At 35.4% G+C, this 20,433-nt stretch overlaps 2 protein-coding genes across 2 annotated transcripts; one reads left to right on the top strand and one right to left on the bottom strand.

The window, feature by feature from the left end:
• Positions 1 to 3,205: 3,205 nt before the first annotated feature.
• Positions 3,206 to 7,442, bottom strand: LOC145641591 (uncharacterized protein At4g28440-like). Its single transcript, XM_081692446.1, has 3 exons — positions 7,286 to 7,442; positions 6,371 to 6,604; positions 3,206 to 3,834 (listed from the first exon to the last, which is right to left on the bottom strand). Exons 2-3 carry the CDS (start codon positions 6,591 to 6,593, stop codon positions 3,644 to 3,646), a joined length of 414 nt encoding a protein of 137 aa, XP_081548572.1. The 5' UTR covers positions 6,594 to 6,604; positions 7,286 to 7,442; the 3' UTR covers positions 3,206 to 3,643.
• An 11,363-nt stretch (positions 7,443 to 18,805) lies between these two features.
• Positions 18,806 to 20,233, top strand: LOC145627629 (F-box/LRR-repeat protein 13-like). Its single transcript, XM_081679995.1, has one exon. The coding sequence runs from the start codon at positions 18,806 to 18,808 to the stop codon at positions 20,231 to 20,233; it is 1,428 nt and encodes a 475-aa protein (XP_081536121.1).
• Positions 20,234 to 20,433: the final 200 nt, after the last annotated feature.

The following is a 20,433-nucleotide window of genomic DNA, read 5'->3' as shown; positions in this document are numbered from 1 at the left end:
ACGTAAAAGCAATATCTTCCTAATAAACATTTAATTTGATGAATGCATGTGGGTTTATTCCCCTTCAATAGAAAATAAAAAAAGTGAGGTAATTATTTTGATTGAGATACAAAGATAGAGATGTGTTTGATTAGACAACTGCCAATACCGTTAACATTTTTATGATTAGTGTTCATTATATGTTGATTATTGATTAGTTAACATCATGCAGGTATTAATTGAAGTAATTAATGGACTAAGTTATAGCTTACTAGCTTAGCAATGAATTTTACAAGAAAGTGACATTAACATATTTTATATTTAAAGCTTCACGATATATATGAACCTGTTAAGCCTAAGGGCAAGTTCTGATTTGCTGAGCTGAGCTGAAAATAAATGTTGTTACACAAATTTTAATTAGTATTCACTCTATTTAAAAAAAAAATAATAATAAAATAAAAAGTAGTATTCACACCTTATGTTTCCTAAATTAGCAATCTATATTATAATTGTAGAGTCATTTTTCCAACTTTTAACCACATCACTCCAAACCATCGATCCTCAAATTCTGTTAATTTACTTTAAAAAAATAATAATAATAAAAAAATAAAATAATAAAACCAATCATAACTTCCTACTTTATAACTTCCACTAATATATTTACAAAAATAAATTAATAATATCATAGTAATAAAAAAATAAAAATAAAAAATTATAACAATATATATTATATAATATATATAAATTATTGAATTGAAAGTATCCTGGGTGTCAAATACTTTATGTGGGTCGAGTTCGGGTTAGGTCATGCTTAAGTCGGATCATGTCGAGTCAAAATTAATAATATCATAGTAATAAAAAAATAAAAAAATAAAATTATAACAATATATATTATATAATATATATAAATTATTGAATTGAAAGTATCCTGGGTGTCAAATACTTTATGTGGGTCGAGTTCGGGTTAGGTCATGCTTAAGTCGGATCATGTCGAGTCATACATCTTATCGGTTTTAGGTTAGGTTTATGTCAAATCAATAATAGGTTGGGTTACATTCGAGTCGGGTGAATAATAGGTCGGGTTTAATTCGATTTTTCACGGGTTAAAATGAGTAAGGGTCATTCTAGGGTATGAGTCGGGTTCGGTTGAGGTCAAAAATTTGCAGGTTATTCTTAGGTCGATCTGTTCGAGTCGGGTTCTATTGAAGTAAAAAATTTGCGGGTTAAAAAAATTTGCATCTATATAATTAACAAGTCGTGTTGATTTAGGATCAGATTAGTAACAGATCGGGTTGGGATAGTAATAGGGCGTGTAAAATTCGAGTCGGGTTAATAATAGGTCGGCTTAAATTCGGGTCGGTTTTGTAACAAGTCGAGTTAAATTTGAGGTGGGTTAGTAATGGGTTGGGTTACATTCGGGTTTGACGAGTTAAACGGGTTTAAGTCAATTTTGATTCGGGTCGGGATTGGTTCAGGTCAATAATTCACGGGTTATATTCAAGTCGTGTCATCTCCATGTCAGTTGATGTTCGGTTTGGGTCTAAAATTCTCGGATTCACTAGGGTCTAGAGTTGGTTTTTGGTCGGGTCATTTTAGGTTCGGGTCACCATTTTTTCGGGTTCAAACAGATCGCTTAATGACTGGGTTCGGGTCGATTTTTCGGGTCGAGTCAGCTTTAATAGGTCTAGATACATCAACAATTTTATTAACATGTAGCATATTTATGGAATTTTGTTCTCTTCTCAGATGATCCATGGATATCACTCTTTAGTAACTAATAACTTGATAATCACTTCTATAAAAATATTGGAGTACTACTAACCATTTTTTTTTTTTTTTTTTTTTTTTGTTGTTGTTGTTCCTCCATACCATTTTATGTTTATCTGCATCTATATACTCTGTAATTTTTAATCCTATCTTTAATTATAACACGTGCATTAGCACGTGCACATTCATAATATAATTTACTGAACTGAACTATAATAATTATTTTGTTGATATGAACTAAGCACTAACTGTACAATCGAAACCAAGATCTTACAAATCTAATATTAGTGATTCATAAATCTTTGGAACAATTAATTTAATCTTTAGAATCTCTCTTCATAAAATTATTTATAGTTCTAGATCAAGTGGTTAGAGCTTCCCTCCCGATTTTAGGAGGTCCCGGGATCGATTCTCACCCCGCCCTTGTGGCTCTCTAAACACCAAAAAAAAAAAAAATTATCTTTCACAATTTATCTCAATTTAATTGCTCCACTTGTAACGGTCTAATCGACATAAATTTTTAGAAAGTTAAAACAGTAGTAGAGGAAAAATCGGATGGACGAAAGATCAAAAGATGAAGAGACTAATTGAAGTAGAGGAAAAATGAGTCAATTGGTCTTGTATGGACCCGGTCTACAATAAATTATTGTAGACCCAAAATTTGACACTTTCAAATAATATAATCACATTCTGGATGATATAATCACTTTTTTAGATGATATAATTATCTTTTTGTGAGTCATATTTTGATCTCATATTAAACCATTTAATGAGATTATATAATTATTTTTAGGATGATAAAATTTAAAAATCATCTTTTGAATGATGTAGTTTACTATTTGATACTTTTTATAATAATGATAAATTCACTTTTTGAGTGATACATTTACATAATAGTTTCAAGATGACATAATCACTTTTGTAATAATATAATCACATTTCGTATGATATAATCACATTCGTATGGTACACTAGAAGGTTGGGTCTACAATAAGTTATTGTAAACCGGGTCTATTCTAGTCTTAATAAAAATTGGATGGACTAAAAATCAAAAGATAGAGAGACTATTTCACTATGAAGTAATATTTGACCGAATCCTAAAGTTTTGCAAATATAATTCACTTTCATAGACTAATCAGTTAAATTTGGAGCAAATAAGGAGCTACTTTAAAGGTGATGAAGAGCAGTACTGAATACTGATTGCTGAAAGTAAATTGCTATTAGCACTATAATCCTAGAACTAATCTTACCCAGCATGGTGTCTATCTCGCCATAGCAATGAAATGGAAATGCTCGTCGTAGGGACTAGGAAAGAAAAATTACGATACCAAATCGATATGGTACATACCAAACAAAAATAGATAAAATGTTGGTATAATCATATATGTCACACAATGCATTTGTAATATGTCCATGACTCATGCCTCGAAAAATTTCAAATGTCTATTAATCCCATACGCAACACCAAATCAAGCTTGTATTAGTAAAACAAGATAAAAGACGGCGAAAGAAAACTAGAGCAATGGTTCATATGAAATCTCATGGATATTACGAAGTATATGTCCTAAGAGGCAAGTAATATCATTGTCTCCAGACTATTAACTGAAACAGATATTATAGAAAAACAACCAATATACCAATATAAGAGGGGTCCAAAATCCAACAAGCTGCCTTCACGTGCTGCGAAATGGTTTAGCCTATCTCAACTTTGGTAGAGATTAGAAGCCTCAAATTCCTCCTCCAAGAAGGCAAGGTTTCACGAGCAATTGGAATTATGCCCAGGAGACAAAACTACATGAAATTTCACCCTTTTTCTATTTTTGTTTGATTCCTATTTTTATTTTCTTCAGGTTCCAACTTTTTGGAGGGCTGGAACAAAAGTAAGCGTCAGTTACATTCACCCAGAAACGGTCACAAGTTCGTACTCAATCAGTGATAAGTTGTTATCTTCCTTGACAGTGAAATCAGCAGGCTCCTCAGCCTCTTCGACGATCCCCCATCTATCGACTGCAAGCCTCATGGATCCCTTGAACATGTCAATCTTTGCGTTGCGCAGGGTTACTGTAGTTCCCGCTTTCATCTTTTCCACTAAGAAGAGAACATTACATCCATTATTGATTGTAAAAAAATAATAATAATTAAAAACGTATAGAACATGATATGAGAAAGAGAAAAGGGGCAGCTTTAAGCAACAGAGTAAAAGCTTTCCAGGACAATCCCAAAGGCCAAAACAACAGAGAATTTCAGTCTCAACTTCCCATTCCACAATTCATGTAAACTGAGATAACAACTCTGATCTAGCAATGAGGATCATGTATGAGTATGACATGTGAGATAACAGAAAGGTAGCTTAGTATCGAGATAAAGTGCTAGTTTCATAAATTATGAGTATGACATGTGAGATAACAACCAGTCATGTTTCAGTTCACTAGCTTTCAGAAGTAACTTGCAAATGCTTTACCCGAAAAAATATCTTTAGCGGGAAAGTTTGCTATAGTGATAAAGAACATTAATGCGAGTCAAACCAATGTATAAAAAGCTCAAGGAGCACTAAAGCAATAGAAGTCCTGCTGTGCTTAGGCGCTGCTAGTATAAATATATAAAAAAATAAAAATAAAAAATTGAAAGTGTGCCACAGGTGTGCCTTGCCTAGAGCCAAAAAGTAGCTTTACCATAAGCGCCTAGCACCTCATCACCTACGCGCACATTTATGTTATAACAAGAAAAATAGACGTTTGTATGTTCCACACCAAACCCATTTTCTTATTTTCAAAATGATAAGAGATCAAAGGCTCAAAGCTGTACATGTACTGGATTGAGAGGACTGAACTAAGGAGTATTAAAAGGGAGGGAGGGAGGGAGGGGAGAGGGGGGGGGGGCCTCAAATTATTGCATGGTATACACACGCACAAAAAAAAAAAAAAAAAAAAAAAAAAAAAGGAAAGAAAAAAAAAAAAAAAGATATTTTATTTTCCATACCACCTGTATTTCCCAAGCAATGCCATGGACAACCATACTCCAAAAAGTCTAAATGAGAGGAATGAATTAGGAACTATATAGCAGAGTGGGTGGAAGAGGATATGGTTATTAGGACTATGAAAAGGAACCTATTACCACCATTTTAGGGTAAACTACCACTCTATGAGAGCCTACTACCACATGGGAGAACTTTCCATAGTAGTTTCCAGTTATACATTACCCCCAGATTGATCCTCATCCAAGCATGGCCTAAAGGAGAACATTAATTACGCTGGTAATATTGTTATTAATTACGACCACCAAGACCAAGGAGTAAAAGCTGGTGGAGAGTATTCTCCAGACTACAGCCCACCTCCATATTCAAGGACTCAACTCCCTAAAGATCCCCTTAAGATAAAGGAGGTGGGAACATGCGATCAAGAGCCACAAACTAACATGTTATATTATATGTAATCAAATTCCCTAATACAACTCCTTGTTCAGAGAGGGGAGCAAATGGTGCATCAGTCTCAAATATTCATAATAAATCACAAAAAAAAAAACTCCCAATTGTCTTTCAATGTAGAAAGGCCATGAAGTCCATAACTACATTTTCATAAAAAAATCAGGAATATCCCAAGATTGAAATGCTGGGACAGGACATTTAAAATTGTAGACTGTCTATATCCAATATATATATATATATATGAAGAAATACAAAAAAAAAATTATTATCAAGCAGCAACTAGAAAAGCTAAATATGCTATTGTGAATTCCAATATCTTGAATGCGAATGAGGTTCCCAATTTAATGTTGTTAATCAAGTCAAGAGCAGGGATACAGGGCAGGTTTATGCGACAAAACAAGTACCACCAAGGATCAAAACACTACTTTCAACAGAATGACGATGGAGGAACCATTCCTGGTGGAGATGGAGAAACTATCCCTAGAAGAAACCACAATACAAGAGGGGAAAATTTTTGTATTCATAATCTTGTTTGACGAAGTGAAGAGAAGGATGAGGCAGGGTTTTACAGCAGAACAGGTACCATACTACCAACAACCATACTTCAGCTTATATGTTTATATCCAGAAGTATATGGTGGAAAAGTCCTTTGACTGGGCAAGTAATTTACAGGTGTGCAAGAAGAGTCAAACATGCAAGGGAAAAAAAATGAAGCAGGGATCCCTTAAAATGCATCTTGTGCCCATTAATGTTGTTGTAATGTCCAGTATTGCAGATAGATTATTAGGTTAATAATGATGCAGATAAACTCAGTTGAACAAATAAGATAACATGTAGTTATCAATCAAGTAGCCAAAGCTAACCTTATTGACCTCAGATGACATGTTACAACAAGATTATTGATGAAATCGGACGCTCTTAAACTAAATGTAATAGTTTAGAAAAACACCCTACGGAGTAACATGCAAGCAAGATCGATAAACATCAGAAAACAAAATTGAATTAAAATTGGAACAGGGATTCAAGAAACACTCCAGACAATACACCCATGGAGAGAAGATAATAATGCACCATGCATCGATCAAACATCAACTAAATAACAAAATTTTATGCCAACAAAAATAAAACAATACCATGGACTAAACTTGACATATTAACCTACAGGATCTGAACACAATTCACACCTACAAAAAGGCTTACCTTGATCGTTTCTAGCGGTAAAAATTATCATTCCAGTCTCATCTCCGACCAAACATTCAGCAATTTTCATTTGGCGTACTTGAGGTCCATCAGACCTGCCCCTCTGCATAACCAATTTCGAATCAACAACCTTGACAGTGAGGTTGTGGCCAAAAGTACCAGGTCGTAGCTCATTAACTTTGGTGAAAACCGGTTTCCTCATTTCTTGCTTTGATTCAGCCATTAAATAGACACCTACAATGTATAAAAAACGACAACGAAAACTTCAAGTCAAACGATGCAACAATCACAGAAAACACCTCCTTAAACCTCCGGCATTGATAGGGAGAGATTTACATGCTGACATTGCTAGCAATAGCATACGCCGAAAACATAAGCCCGTATTTTCACACAGTTTGAATACAAGTAGAAAAGCTCCAAAATCAGATAAAGTCTACAATGAGTTTTACAATTTAAACAAACACAAAATTCTAATTGATTTTACAATTAAAATTCATATAATTTCTCAGAAATACATATAATACAAATTAAAGAATATCAATCAAACTGTAGATCCTATTCGTAATAGGTTAATAAAGCCTAAATTCAATCACAAGTAAATACATAAACCCTTAGCCGTTATTTTCTAACCAAGATTATGCATAAAAGATCGGAAATTTAGAAAAAAAATACAACGAAATCTAAAGCATGTTATTCCAAAATAATTTAATTTAACCAAAATATTATACAGAAGAAAAATCTCGATAATTCCTAGATAAAAGTTGGACAAAACAAAACCCTGAACATGCAAAATTCGAATCAATTAACAATTAAATAAAAGGAAAAAAAAAAAAAAAAAAAAAAAAAAAAAAGCAATATAGATGACTGAAAATTATTGTACATAATGATGAATGTATTGAGAAATTCGGAAATCACCTGGAAATTGTGAAAAACGATGAAGAATGAAGCGCAAAGTTGAGATCTTGAAAGGTAGCCGTCAACCGCAGTGTGTTGGGCTAGTTCAGCTATAAATACAAGTATACAAGGAGACTTTAAAAGAGAGTAAAGTCGTGGCCCATCGGATGAATTTTTTTTCTATTCCTGAATCGCCCTTGTTTAAGGGCAGTAATTAGGAAGAAAACCCAACTTTTTTTTTTTGGAAAACCCCCTCCAACACAACTTAATGCATTAAGAACTCGTGGTTCGGACCCGCTTGTGCCCGCCTTGAAGTATTGATCGTCACACGCCCTGATCACCTGCACTCCGTCGCCCAAATAGACGTGAGTGCTCCTGATATTAATTGCTCACTTGTGTTGCTTTGTGCTCACAAGCCCCTCTTCCGCTCAAGGCTAGCGTGTCGTTCTTGCCGCCAAAAGGTTAGAGTGTGTCGCACGTTTCAAAGCCTAAACTCCCAGACCGTGACGGTTATCAGCTCCGCACTTGGCTACTCAACGTTTACCGTGGGCACAATAACTGGTACACTAGAGGTGCGTCCTTCCCGCCTAATGCATCAGAAATAATGTAATGCCAAATTTAAGGGTAGTAATTACAAAGGAACACCTAATGCATCATAAATACTATCTCCGTTTTATATTATTGGCAATGATTTGACATAAAGTATAGAGGAAAAATGTTTAATCGTTGCACATAATATGAAACGCCTACTCCCTCCGTGTTTTTTAAGTGTCACACTTACCAAATCCGCCCGTGCTTTATTAAATGTTACACTTTCTCTTTTTTTGGCAAAAAACTACATTAAAATATTATATCTCTCTCATCTCATGGTCCCCACCCAAACCCACCACTACTTTTTTTTATTATATCTCTCCTCTCACATTCATTACTTTTCAATAAACTAATAACCCCACTATCTTTCTTTTACAATTTTTTAATACTCCAACTATCCCACTTACCTCTTATTTTATTTAAGTCAATTATATTGTCTAAAACTATGTGCCGATCAAACTGTAACACTTAAAAAAACACGGAGGGAGTAATACTTCATTAATGAACTAGAGGTTTTGATATTATTATTTTTCACGAAAAGGAAATAAACTTGAGTTATTATAGAACAAAAAAAATAATCAAGATAATCTACCAATTGGTTGTTGGTGTAGTGGTGATTGGGACTACATTTGGTAGGGAGGACTCGTGTTTGATCCCCTGCAACAACAATTGAGAGGGGATTGAAACCTAACCATTCAGAACTGATCCCGAATCAGGATTAGCCCAAATGGTGAATTGGATGAAACACAATAGACTTTAATCACTTTATAACTATGCAATCAATTACTCCATGCATGATTTGTTTTAATTTCTCAATAAATGTGACAAATATTAATTTCCATAATCTTTAAATAGGGAGTGAATCTCTATGAATATTTAGTCTATCAATCATGGAGCTACTGACAAACATTGTATTGAGAGAGTGAGGGATAGGTGTAGTGGTCAGGACTTCCTTCTCGATTCCAGGAGATCTTGAGATCGATTCTCACCCTCGCCCTTGTGCATAACAACCACCACCTTGTATTGAGTTATAAATAGTTTATATGTTAGCATTATTCCGCTTGCTTATTCATTCCATACCTAAAATATTGTATTAATTGCAAGTGTAATTTTCCTAAACCCCGTAATATTCCACAAAAATAATTGACCTCGTGCGCATGGTAAATCTAAGTTACACAATGGATGTCAAATTAAAATTCATACACAAAGATTTGTTCAAGTATATATCTAACACGACTTCAAATAATGCTTAAGCTTTTTATCAACCACGAATGCAATTATGCAAGTCGATCATGGATGTCAAAGCTACCATGGAAGTGGATAAACAACTTGCCATTGTCCTGTGTGTCATGATCTTTACCAAGGCTTTGTTCTCTTCATCTAAAATAAGATGTTCAGATCTGAATATTTATGGTTTAGTCTATTTGATTGCTTGACTTGACTAAACTTTCGCCTTTATTGTCCATCATATAAGATAAAATATTATCAAACGAAATCTTATTAGATTTGCCTCAATATGTATTAAATACGAAATTTATAATATATGATAATAAACGAATGAGATTAAGAACAATTGATCTAGTCTGATTTAAATCGCCAAAAATTTTAGGATTTCTATGTTGATTAACTCTCTCCTTATACATAGAATTCATATTTTCGATTTGAGCACATGGAACTTTTGCATAATTCAAACCAATTGTTATGAAATTCTATGTGCTAACTGACATATAATCCTTTTTTATGATCGAATGCAAAACGAATCAACAACAAACTCCTCGTAGATTGCTAAAATTTGTCAAAAACTGATGATGTTGTAGGGGTGGCTTTGCCACGGCTTGTTCTGTCTTAGTTTTGTTATTTTTGTTTTTCTTTCTCGAGGCATTGTCTCTCTTTCGCACAAAAAAAAACCCTAACATTTGTTAAAAACTCGGTCTTCCCATGAGAGTCGGATCATAACAAAAGGTGTTCCCTAATAGGAACACGATCTACATCCTAACAAAAGTGTCAATGTTGGTAGGTAGCTGTTAAATTATGACATCAAATACTAGTAGAAACTTAACATGCGGTTCGCCGGTTCCAAGAGTGAAACATAAAGTTGAAATGGAAAGAACATAAACCGAATATAATAATAAAAATGCTCCCACCTACCACCAACCAACAACTACTACTCATAAATTTAGTTCGCCATTAAATCCAGCTCGCCGGCGGCCACCTCGAGCCTAGGGGTTGCCGGCGAGCATACCTCACGATCTCCCGGAGCTACCCCCACCTTCAGCGGTTTTTTCGGAGGTAATTTAATTCTCATCTTTCTTTTTACTAGTCTCTTTTCCTTTCCCCTGTTCTTTCCTTAGTCTTTTAGTTTCTTGTAGTTGGAGTTCTTTTCTCTTAGGTCTGGGGGTTTTCGGCTAGTGTCCAAGCCGTGCTTACCTGCTGGTTTCATCTAGAAAAGGTTAGGGATGAAGAAGAGGTAAATGATGTGATGAACCTTATTATGAAATTTGAGAGGCTTAAAGATATTCTTCTAGTGTGTATGAAGTTGAAGGAGGAGGGTAACTAGTTGTTTAAGGAAATTTTGTTTGATAAATCTTTGCTTTACTATGTTAGAGCCACAAAAATGTTATGTTTTGCTGAGTTAAGTAGGACGGAGAATGGATATTTTGTGAACTTGCTAGTTCCCTAAATCTCAACCTTTCCCTATGCTTAATTAAAGTTAATTTGTTTGCCCCTGCAAAGGATATATGTTCCCTTAGCTTGTTTGGAATTTGATCCAAATACTGTTAAAGCGCTATATAAAAGAGCTCTATGTTGGAAGGGGATGAATATGTTCGAGGAGGCCATGAAAGATTTGAGGTGTGCAGCAAGGAGTGATCCCAAAAATCCAGATATTTTAAGGGAGAATGAAGTCATGAAGGAGTTATTAAGTTTCAAGCCAAATGGAAAAAGAAAGGCAAGAGAACGATGTGGGTCGGAGAGTAACAATGGAAAAAGAGTCAAATCCTCGTTTCAGGGGAACTCTTCTTCTACTCTTGCCTCATTGAGTGGAGATTCTGGTTCTCCAATTGGTTTAGGTGTTGGATTACCTCCCTTGAAAGGTCACGTGGAAGAATTGAGGGGTAAGGTTAAAGGAGATGGCGACGAAGTAAGTGGGAAAGAACATACAAGAAGTAAGCAAGTGAACCGTACTACAGATGCTGCTAGCTTGGAGCAGCATGTTCATCCGCCAGAAGAATCTGATATTCATTGTTGTGACAAGTTGAGGGCCTCCTCTATGAGCTCTCACTGTCACGACCATCCAAATCATGGCAATGTTGCCGATCTTGCGGAGCCCAAATATCGGTTTCGGAACCGACAGAGGCGGGGCTCCATTATCTCAGCCTCCAATAAGGATTACGAATTGTTAGCTCATGGGAAATCCATTCATTATTTCGACCCAAGGTCAGGTTCTTACCTAGTGGTAAAGGCAATGAAGCCTCCGGTAGAAGAACGAGCCAACTCAATTTCGAGCTTTGAAAAAGGCACGGGAAGCCAAGAAGAGACACAAGAGGTTATAGATGGGACAAAGGGGAAGTGTTCTGCAGATTCCCCAAACGGATTTTTAAGTGACGTTGAGCGAAAGGAAGAGGTCCACTCTTCTATGGAAGTCACTACTGTCTCGTCTAGTATATCTACTACAAGCTCCAACAATCTCCATTTCCAATGCAATTCCAAGGGCAATTCAAGGAGGATGAGTCGCAATCAGCTAGAAAGAAGGCTCCTCGACATTGGAAGGAGGGACAGAGAAGAAGGACAATCCCGAGTAGTGTTACCATCTCTACTAATTTGTTTTCTTATTGCAGGTCCCATATTGGCAAGAAGAGGAAGAATGTTGACCCCCCCCCCCCCCCCCATATAGCTGATCCCCACCCGACCTAAAAAAGTTTGCTTTGAATGTTAGTTATGGTTCTTGTATTTTTAGTGTAACGTCTTTGAGTCAAAGTCATGAACTTGCGTCTCACTATTGTAAGTCTGCTAGTGTCGTATACATACCCACGAACTGGAAATATATTCCAGATGTAGTGGGTAATTAAGTTTCTTGTAACTCATTTTCACCACTGTCTAAAAAAAAAAAAAGAGTGAAACATAGCCCCCCCCCCCCCCCCCAAGTTTCATACTTACATTAGATCATACAAAATTCCAGTCCTATCCGTTTCAATTTATTATAATCCGATTCCAATCCAGGTCTATTTATGCACACCCCTTCTGGTAAGTAGGTTAGGGTCACTAAAATTTGAAATTTGAATTGAATGAAGCACGAAATGTAAATTTACTAGATTAGACTCGTGCGTTGCACGTTTTTATTAATTTTAATTATTATAAATAAAATAAAGTTTTATCATTTGTGTAAAAAAGAGTGGTAATTTTTTTTTATTAGTAAAATGTATAGTATAGGTTTAAAATGAAAAAAAAAAATAAATAAATAAAATAAAGATGACATTTTTCATAGAAAATGAAGGAATTATTTTTAATGTTAGAATGACACGTGCAATAATTTAAGGTTTGATTATGTCAGCAATGTTTTAATTTAGTAATACGGAGTACTTAATACTTCGTAGATGTGTGCATTTTAGGACCTCCCCTACAACCATTTAACTTCAATTAGTATTATATACTCCTGGATCATGGTACTCCACTACTCTATACCCAATATACTTGAGTTATTATGCCCAAGTTTTATGTTATTTTGCTTTAAACCTTGTGTTATTTTTCTAAAATAATATGTGATTCAATTATTTACGTACTTTAACATCATGTATATATATATATAAAAAAAAACATGCATTTGTTAAAATAACATGTACTTATTTAAAAAATAACACATATATAAATTGAAATAATAAGTGGTTCACATCAAAATAACATGAGTTTTATAAATCTGGAGTACAACGAAAGGATCAATATTGGAAAAAAAAAACATGCAAATATAGGCAAATTTGTAAAAAAAAAAAACCTTTTAAATGCATCATTTTGCGAAAAAAAAAACCTTTTAAAAGCTTTATTGTTAAAAAAAAAACCCGAAGTTAAAAAATTTTTGTTCAAAGAAACCTAGTATCACTAATTAACCTCTAATCTCTTCTAATTACTCTCTAATAGGGGTGTTCATAAATCGGTCAAGACCGAAAAAATGGACTGGACCACCCCGGTCCGGTCTTCGGGTCTTGAAATTCATTTTTCCGGTTATAGGGTTTTGGACCGGACCGATTTTTTTATTAAAAATATGTGTGAAACCTTAAATAATGGTTAAAATTATCCTTAATAAGCTTAGTAAACTTTAACTTTATAAATTTTTTGCACTAAACATACAAAAAAAGACGTAAAAATGACGTTACAATATAGTTTTTCCAATACTTTTTTTTGTGTTTTCCTTAATTTTATTAAAAATTTAGTATTCTTTTTAAAAAAAATTCTTAAATCGGTCTAAAGCGGTCCGGTCCAAAGGTTTTGGACCGATTCTTTCGGTCTGTCCGGGTTCGATCCTAACTTAATCGGTCCGGTCTTCTGTAATATTCATGTATTTTATAATTTTACAGATTATAAAATTATAGTTGTATACTTTAAAATTTAATTTTCTTATCTTATTTGATGAAATCTAAAATATATATCTTATGTTGGTTAGAATATTTTTATGATAAACTATTTATATCCTTTAACCCTACATTATTATTTTATTAAAACAAACGGCAGACGCTAATTTTATTAACCCTAGAGTATTTATCTTATGCGCTAGTTTCATAAATCAGATCAGTAAACCCAAATTTGAAATTTTTTTATATAATGTTTCTTGGTTTATATTAGAGATAATATCAAGAGAGTATTTTGATATTATCTCATTGCTATACATGTGCCGAAATAAGCTAAAATGCTAAAGGATATCATGCCTCTGATCATGCCTATGATTATGCATATCTTATATAATCTTCTATTATTGTAAATATATATCTTCCTAATACAAAATATCTTTAGTCAAAGATATTATTTTATTAGCTTACTTAGTTAGCTCTGCTAAACTTTACGAAATACTTTTAGTATATAAATGTATCTTTGTGCCTTTTGTAAAGTAAATGAATATATACAACATTATTCCTTCCTACATGGTATCAGAGCAGGAAAAGATCTAAACACTTTTTTTTTTCTTCTTAAGTTACAAATCCTACCATGGCTTCCAACTCAACACTCACCAACTTGCAAGGGCATCGAGTGAGATGTCAATGGTGTCATACATATAACCACACTTTACAATATTGCACAACCTTTCAACAACAATTTTCCATAAACAAATCCACCACCCATCCTTCCAACAAATCACTGTCAGCACCTCGGGTTCACGCTACCGCAGCAAGAAGTACTACACTTCCCACCTCTTGGCTCCTTGATACCGGCGCCACTCATCATGTTACTCACCACATGTCCAACTTAGCTCTTCAACATCCCTATCATGGATCCGAAGAAATTGTAATTGGTAACGGCACCGGTGTCCCCATCACTCATACCGGTTCGCTTACTCTCCCTACTTCTTCTTCTAAATCTATTCATTTAATGAATGTCTTGTGTGCACCCACTATGACTCGTAACATTATTATTTCTATATCTCAACTATGTACCGACAATAATCTTGTTATTGAGTTGTCATCCGATTCCTTTCTAATCAAAGATAGTCTCACGGGAGCACATCTTATTAAGGGTCCAACTAAGCAAGGGGTTTATGAATTGCCATCACCTTCATCTATTTTAGCCTTATCTACTGTTAAAGCACCCACAATAAATTGGCATCACCATCTTGGTCATCCTTCTCTTGCTATCTTCAAAAATATTGTTTCGGAATTTAATCTTGATGTTACTAGTTCCCTGTCTTTTAATTGTAATGCTTGTCAATGCAATAAAAATCATAAACTCCCATTTAATCACTCTACTTTGATTTCTCATGCTCCTCTTGATATAGTTTATACTGACCTTTGGACATCCCCAGTTCACTCTCTTGACGGTTTAAAATACTATGTCATCTTTGTCGACCACTTTACCAAATATATTTGGTTTTATCCCCTTAAAAATAAATCTGATACCAAAGCAGTATTTATTCGCTTCAAAGCTCTTGTTGAAAAGTTTTTTGAGAAATCAATCAAAGTCTTGTATTCCGACAATGGTGGTGAGTATAAAACTTTAGCCTCCTTTCTAACCATTGATGGTGTATCACATCTTACGTCCCTCCTCATACTCCCGAACACAATGGTTTTGCCGAACGACACCATAAACACATTGTCGAAACTGGTCTCGCTCTTCTATCTCATGCCGAATTACCTATTACCTTTTGGTCTTATGCATTCTCTACTGCCTCATATCTGATAAACAGGCTTCCCACACCCACCTTATCACACAAATCACCTTATCATTGTTTATTCGGGTCTCCTCCTAATTATTTAAAATTAAGGAGTTTTGGGTGTTTATGTTATCCTTGGCTTAGGCCTTACACCTCGCACAAATTAGATCCGAAATCGAAGCCTTGTATCTTCATTGGTTATTCAAAAACTCAAAGTGCCTACTATTGTCTAGATCCTACCACAAATCGTGTTTATGTATCTAGACATGTTCGGTTTGTTGAAACCGAATTTCCCTATTCTACTCTCCTCAAAACGGACGCTTCACCACCAATTCCAAATCTTGACTCTTGGTGTTCAGTTACCTTGCCAATCTTAGACAACCCAGTCCAAAGATCCACTCATGATCAACCGGATTCCCCAGGCCCAATCTCATCTATCCCTATCTTAAACAACTCTCGTACTCCCCTCTCTTTAAATGCTTCTGCCCAAAAACTTGTATCTCATGATGTATGCACAAATTCAACTCCTTCCTCCCCATTACATGATGCTCACTCACCAAACTCCCCTCCCTTACACACGGCCCACCAACATGATTCACTTAACCAAAGCCCACAATCTCCTCCTTTACAACCTGATCAATCCACTTCCCCTTTAAGACCTTCTTCTCCTTTGCAACAAGCCCATATGTCAAACCCCCCTAGGCCCACTAATCCTTCACCACTTCCACTTAACACATCCCAATATACTTCTCATCCTACAAACCCACAGATTGAGCAATCACACACAAATCCAACTCCTGGGATTGTCACAAGATCCAAAAATAATATAGTCAAACCTAACCCAAAATATGCTAACACTGCTACTGTAGCCTCCAAACCAGTGACTCCCACCTCTGTTAAACAAGCTCTTAAAGATCCTCTTTGGAGAAAAGCCATGGAAGAAGAACTTGCCTCCTTACACAAGCTTAGTACATGGGATTTAACTTCATCCGCTACAGTTCGTAATATTGTGAAATGCAAATGGGTTTTTCGAATAAAATACAACAAAGATGGGTCCATTGAGCGTTATAAAGCTCGTTTAGTAGCAAAAGGATTTCAACAACGTCCGGGTATTGATTATTCAGAGACTTTTAGCCCCGTGGTCAAACCAGCTACCATTCGCACACTATTGAGCTTAGCTGTCACTCAAAATTGGCATCTTCGTCAACTTGACATTAACAATGCTTTTCTGCAGGGGACATTACATGAGGAAGTTTACATGTCTCAACCTCCGGGCTTTATTGATGCACAATTCCCTACTCATGTCTGCAAACTCAAGAAGGCCATTTATGGTCTAAAACAGGCTCCAAGGGCTTGGTACACTGAGCTCACAAATTTTTTAATTGGGAAAGGATTTAAAAGATGTGTTTCCGATGCATCACTTTTTATTCTACATCCCACTACTACCCCTATTTACCTCATTGTGTATGTTGATGATATTATTGTCACTGGACCAAGTACCAGTCATCTCGATGGGTTCATTAAGCATTTTGCAAACCGGTTCTCATTAAAGGACTTGGGTGAACTCTCTTATTTTCTCGGGGTAGAAGTCATGCCTACTCCTCATGGCTTGTTCCTTAATCAACGCAAGTATATCATCGATCTTCTAGATCGTATGGGTATGCTTGATACTAAGCCTGTGCCTACACCTTTGATTGTTACACAACAATTGACTGCCAATTCAGGTACTCCTTTGGAGGAACCCAAAGACTATCGCGCAGCGGTAGAAAGCCTTCAATATCTTACTCTTACTCGACCCGATGTTGCTTATGCGGTAAACAAGCTCTCACAATTCATGCATAGTCCACATTCTGATCATTGGTCTGCCCTTAAGAGGCTTTTGCGGTACCTCAATGGTACTCTTGATAAGGGTATCAATATTTATTGAGACTCACCACCCATATTACATGCCTTCTCCGATACGGATTGGGCAGGTGATCGCAATGACTACCTCTCCACCATGGGTCATGTTGTCTTTCTTGGACGAACTCCTATCACTTGGACCTCGAAAAAGCAAAAATCATTGGCAAAATCATCCACAGAAGCAGAGTACAGGTCCGTAGCTTCAACTTCTACTGAGCTCATGTGGATTCAAAATCTTTTAACTGAATTGGGTGTTCGTTTGTTCCACACTCCGGTAATTTATTGCGACAATCTCAGTGCCACATATCTTAGTGCCAATCCAGTTTTTCACTCTAAGATGAAACATTTAGCTATTGATTACTACTTCATACGAGAACAAGTTCAAAAAGGAGCCCTACGAGTTGTGCATGTTCCTACAGGTGATCAACTAGCTGATTTTCTCACCAAACCGTTATCAAGACCACGATATGATATTTTGTTAACCAAGATCGGCCTTTCCGACCCGTCGTCCGACTTGCGGGGGCATATTAGAGATAATATCAAGAGAGTATCTTGATATTATCTCATTGCTATACATGTGCCGAAATAAGCTAAAATGCTAAAGGATATCATGCCTCTGATCATGCCTATGATTATGCATATCTTATATAATCTTCTATTATTGTAAATATATATCTTCCTAATACAAGATATCTTTAGTCAAAGATCCTTCCTACAGTTTATTCTATAATCCCCAACATCACATTGGTCTAAATGTTGATTGACGGCCTTGAATAGTGTTGTTGCCGAGCTATTTCGTCCCTTTTATATATATTGTGATTCGTTTAAAGGTAATCACACTACCTTAATTAATTTTTTTTGATTTGTTTAATTATAAATTGTTAGTATTAATTGTACTCCGTATTGTTATGTGTAAATTTTATAATTTGTGAATTATATATAATCATGATTTATTTGTATTAGATTAGTGTGTGGTATTATATGATTTAATTGTCGCATTGATTGATTGTGTTATTGCTAGGGTTTTTAATGTTGTTGTTATAGGGAGTATTGTTTTATTAAGGTTTTAGGGTTGTTAATGCAGAGTGTTATTTTTGGGTTGAGATTTGATTATATTTGGGTTATTAGTATTATTTTCCTAAGAGTTGAGATACTTATGAATCAAATTATTATGTTATTTGGGAACATGTGTCATTGTTGAGATTGTTTATGAATAATTATTTGATCGATATATGAGATCAAAAGGTTGAGAATTATTATTCGAGGTTGAGTTGTTAAAGGTTATTTTCAGAGTACAATGTGTAATGTAGTTTCGAATTACATTGTTTAATTGATCTATTAATGTTAATTATTATATTATTATACTCTATATTCTAATATGTGGTGATTACTTAGCTTTTGATGACGTGTGTGTTATTTTGTTTTGCTACTTGTGTTTGCGGCCATGTCTTTTTTTTTATGGTGCCCACTACTAGAAAACAGCTTAATTCCGACGGAAAAATTGAAATAACATAAACTTATTTTAAAATAAGTAGTATATAAATTGAAATAACAAGAAATTCCTATTAAAATAACATAAATTTTATAAATCTGCGCACTATAGTCCAGGAGTATCATAGAATTTGCGTTTAACTCCATGAATGAAGTCTCCTCTAATTAAACCCAAAACCTAAACCTAAAGCATCATCCCCACAAAAATGGCAGAAACTCTCTCAAATTCCAATTCCCCAAAAAAACAGAGATCAAAATTGAACCATAATCCTTCAGAAATAGACAGATTAAGCTCACTCCCAGACACCCTTTTGGTCGAAATCCTCTCTCTCCTCCCCCTCAACTCCGCCGCCGCCACTTCCACCTTATCCCGCCGTTGGCTCCGCCTTTGGACCCACCGCACCCACCTCTTCTTCGACGGTTGCCGCCCCCCATACTTCAAATTCCCCCATTTTTTCACCAACACCAACCACATTCTCAACCAACTCACCTCCCCTCATATTCACACCTTCAATCTTTCCTTCCGTCATTCTCCTTTAACCAACAATGAGTTTCTTCTTTGCTCCACTCTTCTGGATTCATGGGTCCCTCTTATTTGCGCCCGAAATCCAGTAAATTTCAAGGTATGCTTCGACTTTGGATTTACTGGCCATTTTATTACTTTACCGCCTATTATTTTTGAAACCCAATCACTTGTACAACTTGAATTATTGGGAAATCTTTACTGTAAATTGCCAATTGGTGATATTAATCTTTCTAATTTGAACAAGATTGTTATGCGCCTTCGTTTCGATCCTCGGGTTTTGAAAACATTGTTTAAGTCTTGCCCGTTGTTAGAGAGTTTGTTAGTTGCATTTGAGTTGATGGAGGATGAAACAATAGAGATATCAGCTCACAATCTCAAGTCATTGACTATCCTAATGAATGGATCATCGCGTGCTACCAAATTTGTGATTGATGCACCATTGTTGGAGGACATTGAGATTAACCGTTGCGTTGCATTATATAGTTTTGTTAGTAAACCAAGAGTGTTACAAAAGGCAACTATTGGGTTTTGGACTCAGATTTTTGAGGATGGAACTGATCTTACTCTTCTACCGGAGTTTCTTCGTGGGATTTCGAGTGTTAAGTCCATTCATTTAGTGGATAATCTTGCTCTATTCAATAGCCTTAATGCTATAGATGCGAATGTATGGTTCGACTTTCATAATCTCACGCATCTTAGCTTGATTGTTTCTGAGGAACATGTGATTTGGGATGCTCCAATATCTACCCATTTGTTAAGTAGGCTCAAGAAAATAGATATATCAGAGGTTAAACTTAAAGGGGAAGACAATGATATCAAGTTGGTAAAATATATTCTAAGTAATGCAAATGTTTTGGAAACGCTTTACATTTCTAGTGATGCCAACTATGATGACTATGATAAGGGCGGAAGTTATAAACTTTGGACCGAATATATGTTCTGTAGGAGATTGTTCAGGCTTCCAAGGAGCTCTTTAACTTGTAAAATTGAGTTTTATGGTGCTTATATCATGGCATCTGTTGATGGGTCTGGAAATGGATCAGTTGTTTCTCAAATTGATTGGGAAGGACCTGTCATGTGGCATGACACGGACGAGGATGAGGAATAGAAGCCAAGCCATTTGAGTTTTTGATCCTCAGGTAATTTGATCTCATCGTTTATTTTGTATAGAAAGAACTTTGATTGCCTTTTCATGTATGCACATTTTTTGGCTTTGTCGTCTAACTTGAATGTACTATACATTTACATCTCTTAAGTAACAGTTTGCTTTACTTCTGGTTTGGCCTCGTAAAATCTACTATGCACCTT

The sequence above is a fragment of the Chenopodium album genome, chromosome 1, assembly GCF_948465745.1.
Source record: "Chenopodium album chromosome 1, dcCheAlbu1.1, whole genome shotgun sequence".
NCBI lineage: Eukaryota > Viridiplantae > Streptophyta > Magnoliopsida > Caryophyllales > Amaranthaceae > Chenopodium > Chenopodium album.
The sequence above is the reverse complement of the archived record's forward strand: the minus strand, read 5'-3'. Positions and strand labels throughout refer to the sequence as shown.

Bases quoted from the DNA above. Each gene is read 5' to 3' on its own strand.
- LOC145641591 (XM_081692446.1), bottom strand. From the start codon at position 6,593: ATGGCTGAATCAAAGCAAGAAATGAGGAAACCGGTTTTCACCAAAGTT. The intron at 3,835-6,370 runs GTAAGCCTTTTT...TTCTCTTCTTAG, and splicing joins TACCGCTAGAAACGATCAAG to TGGAAAAGATGAAAGCGGGA.
- LOC145627629 (XM_081679995.1), top strand. From the start codon at position 18,806: ATGGCAGAAACTCTCTCAAATTCCAATTCCCCAAAAAAACAGAGATCA.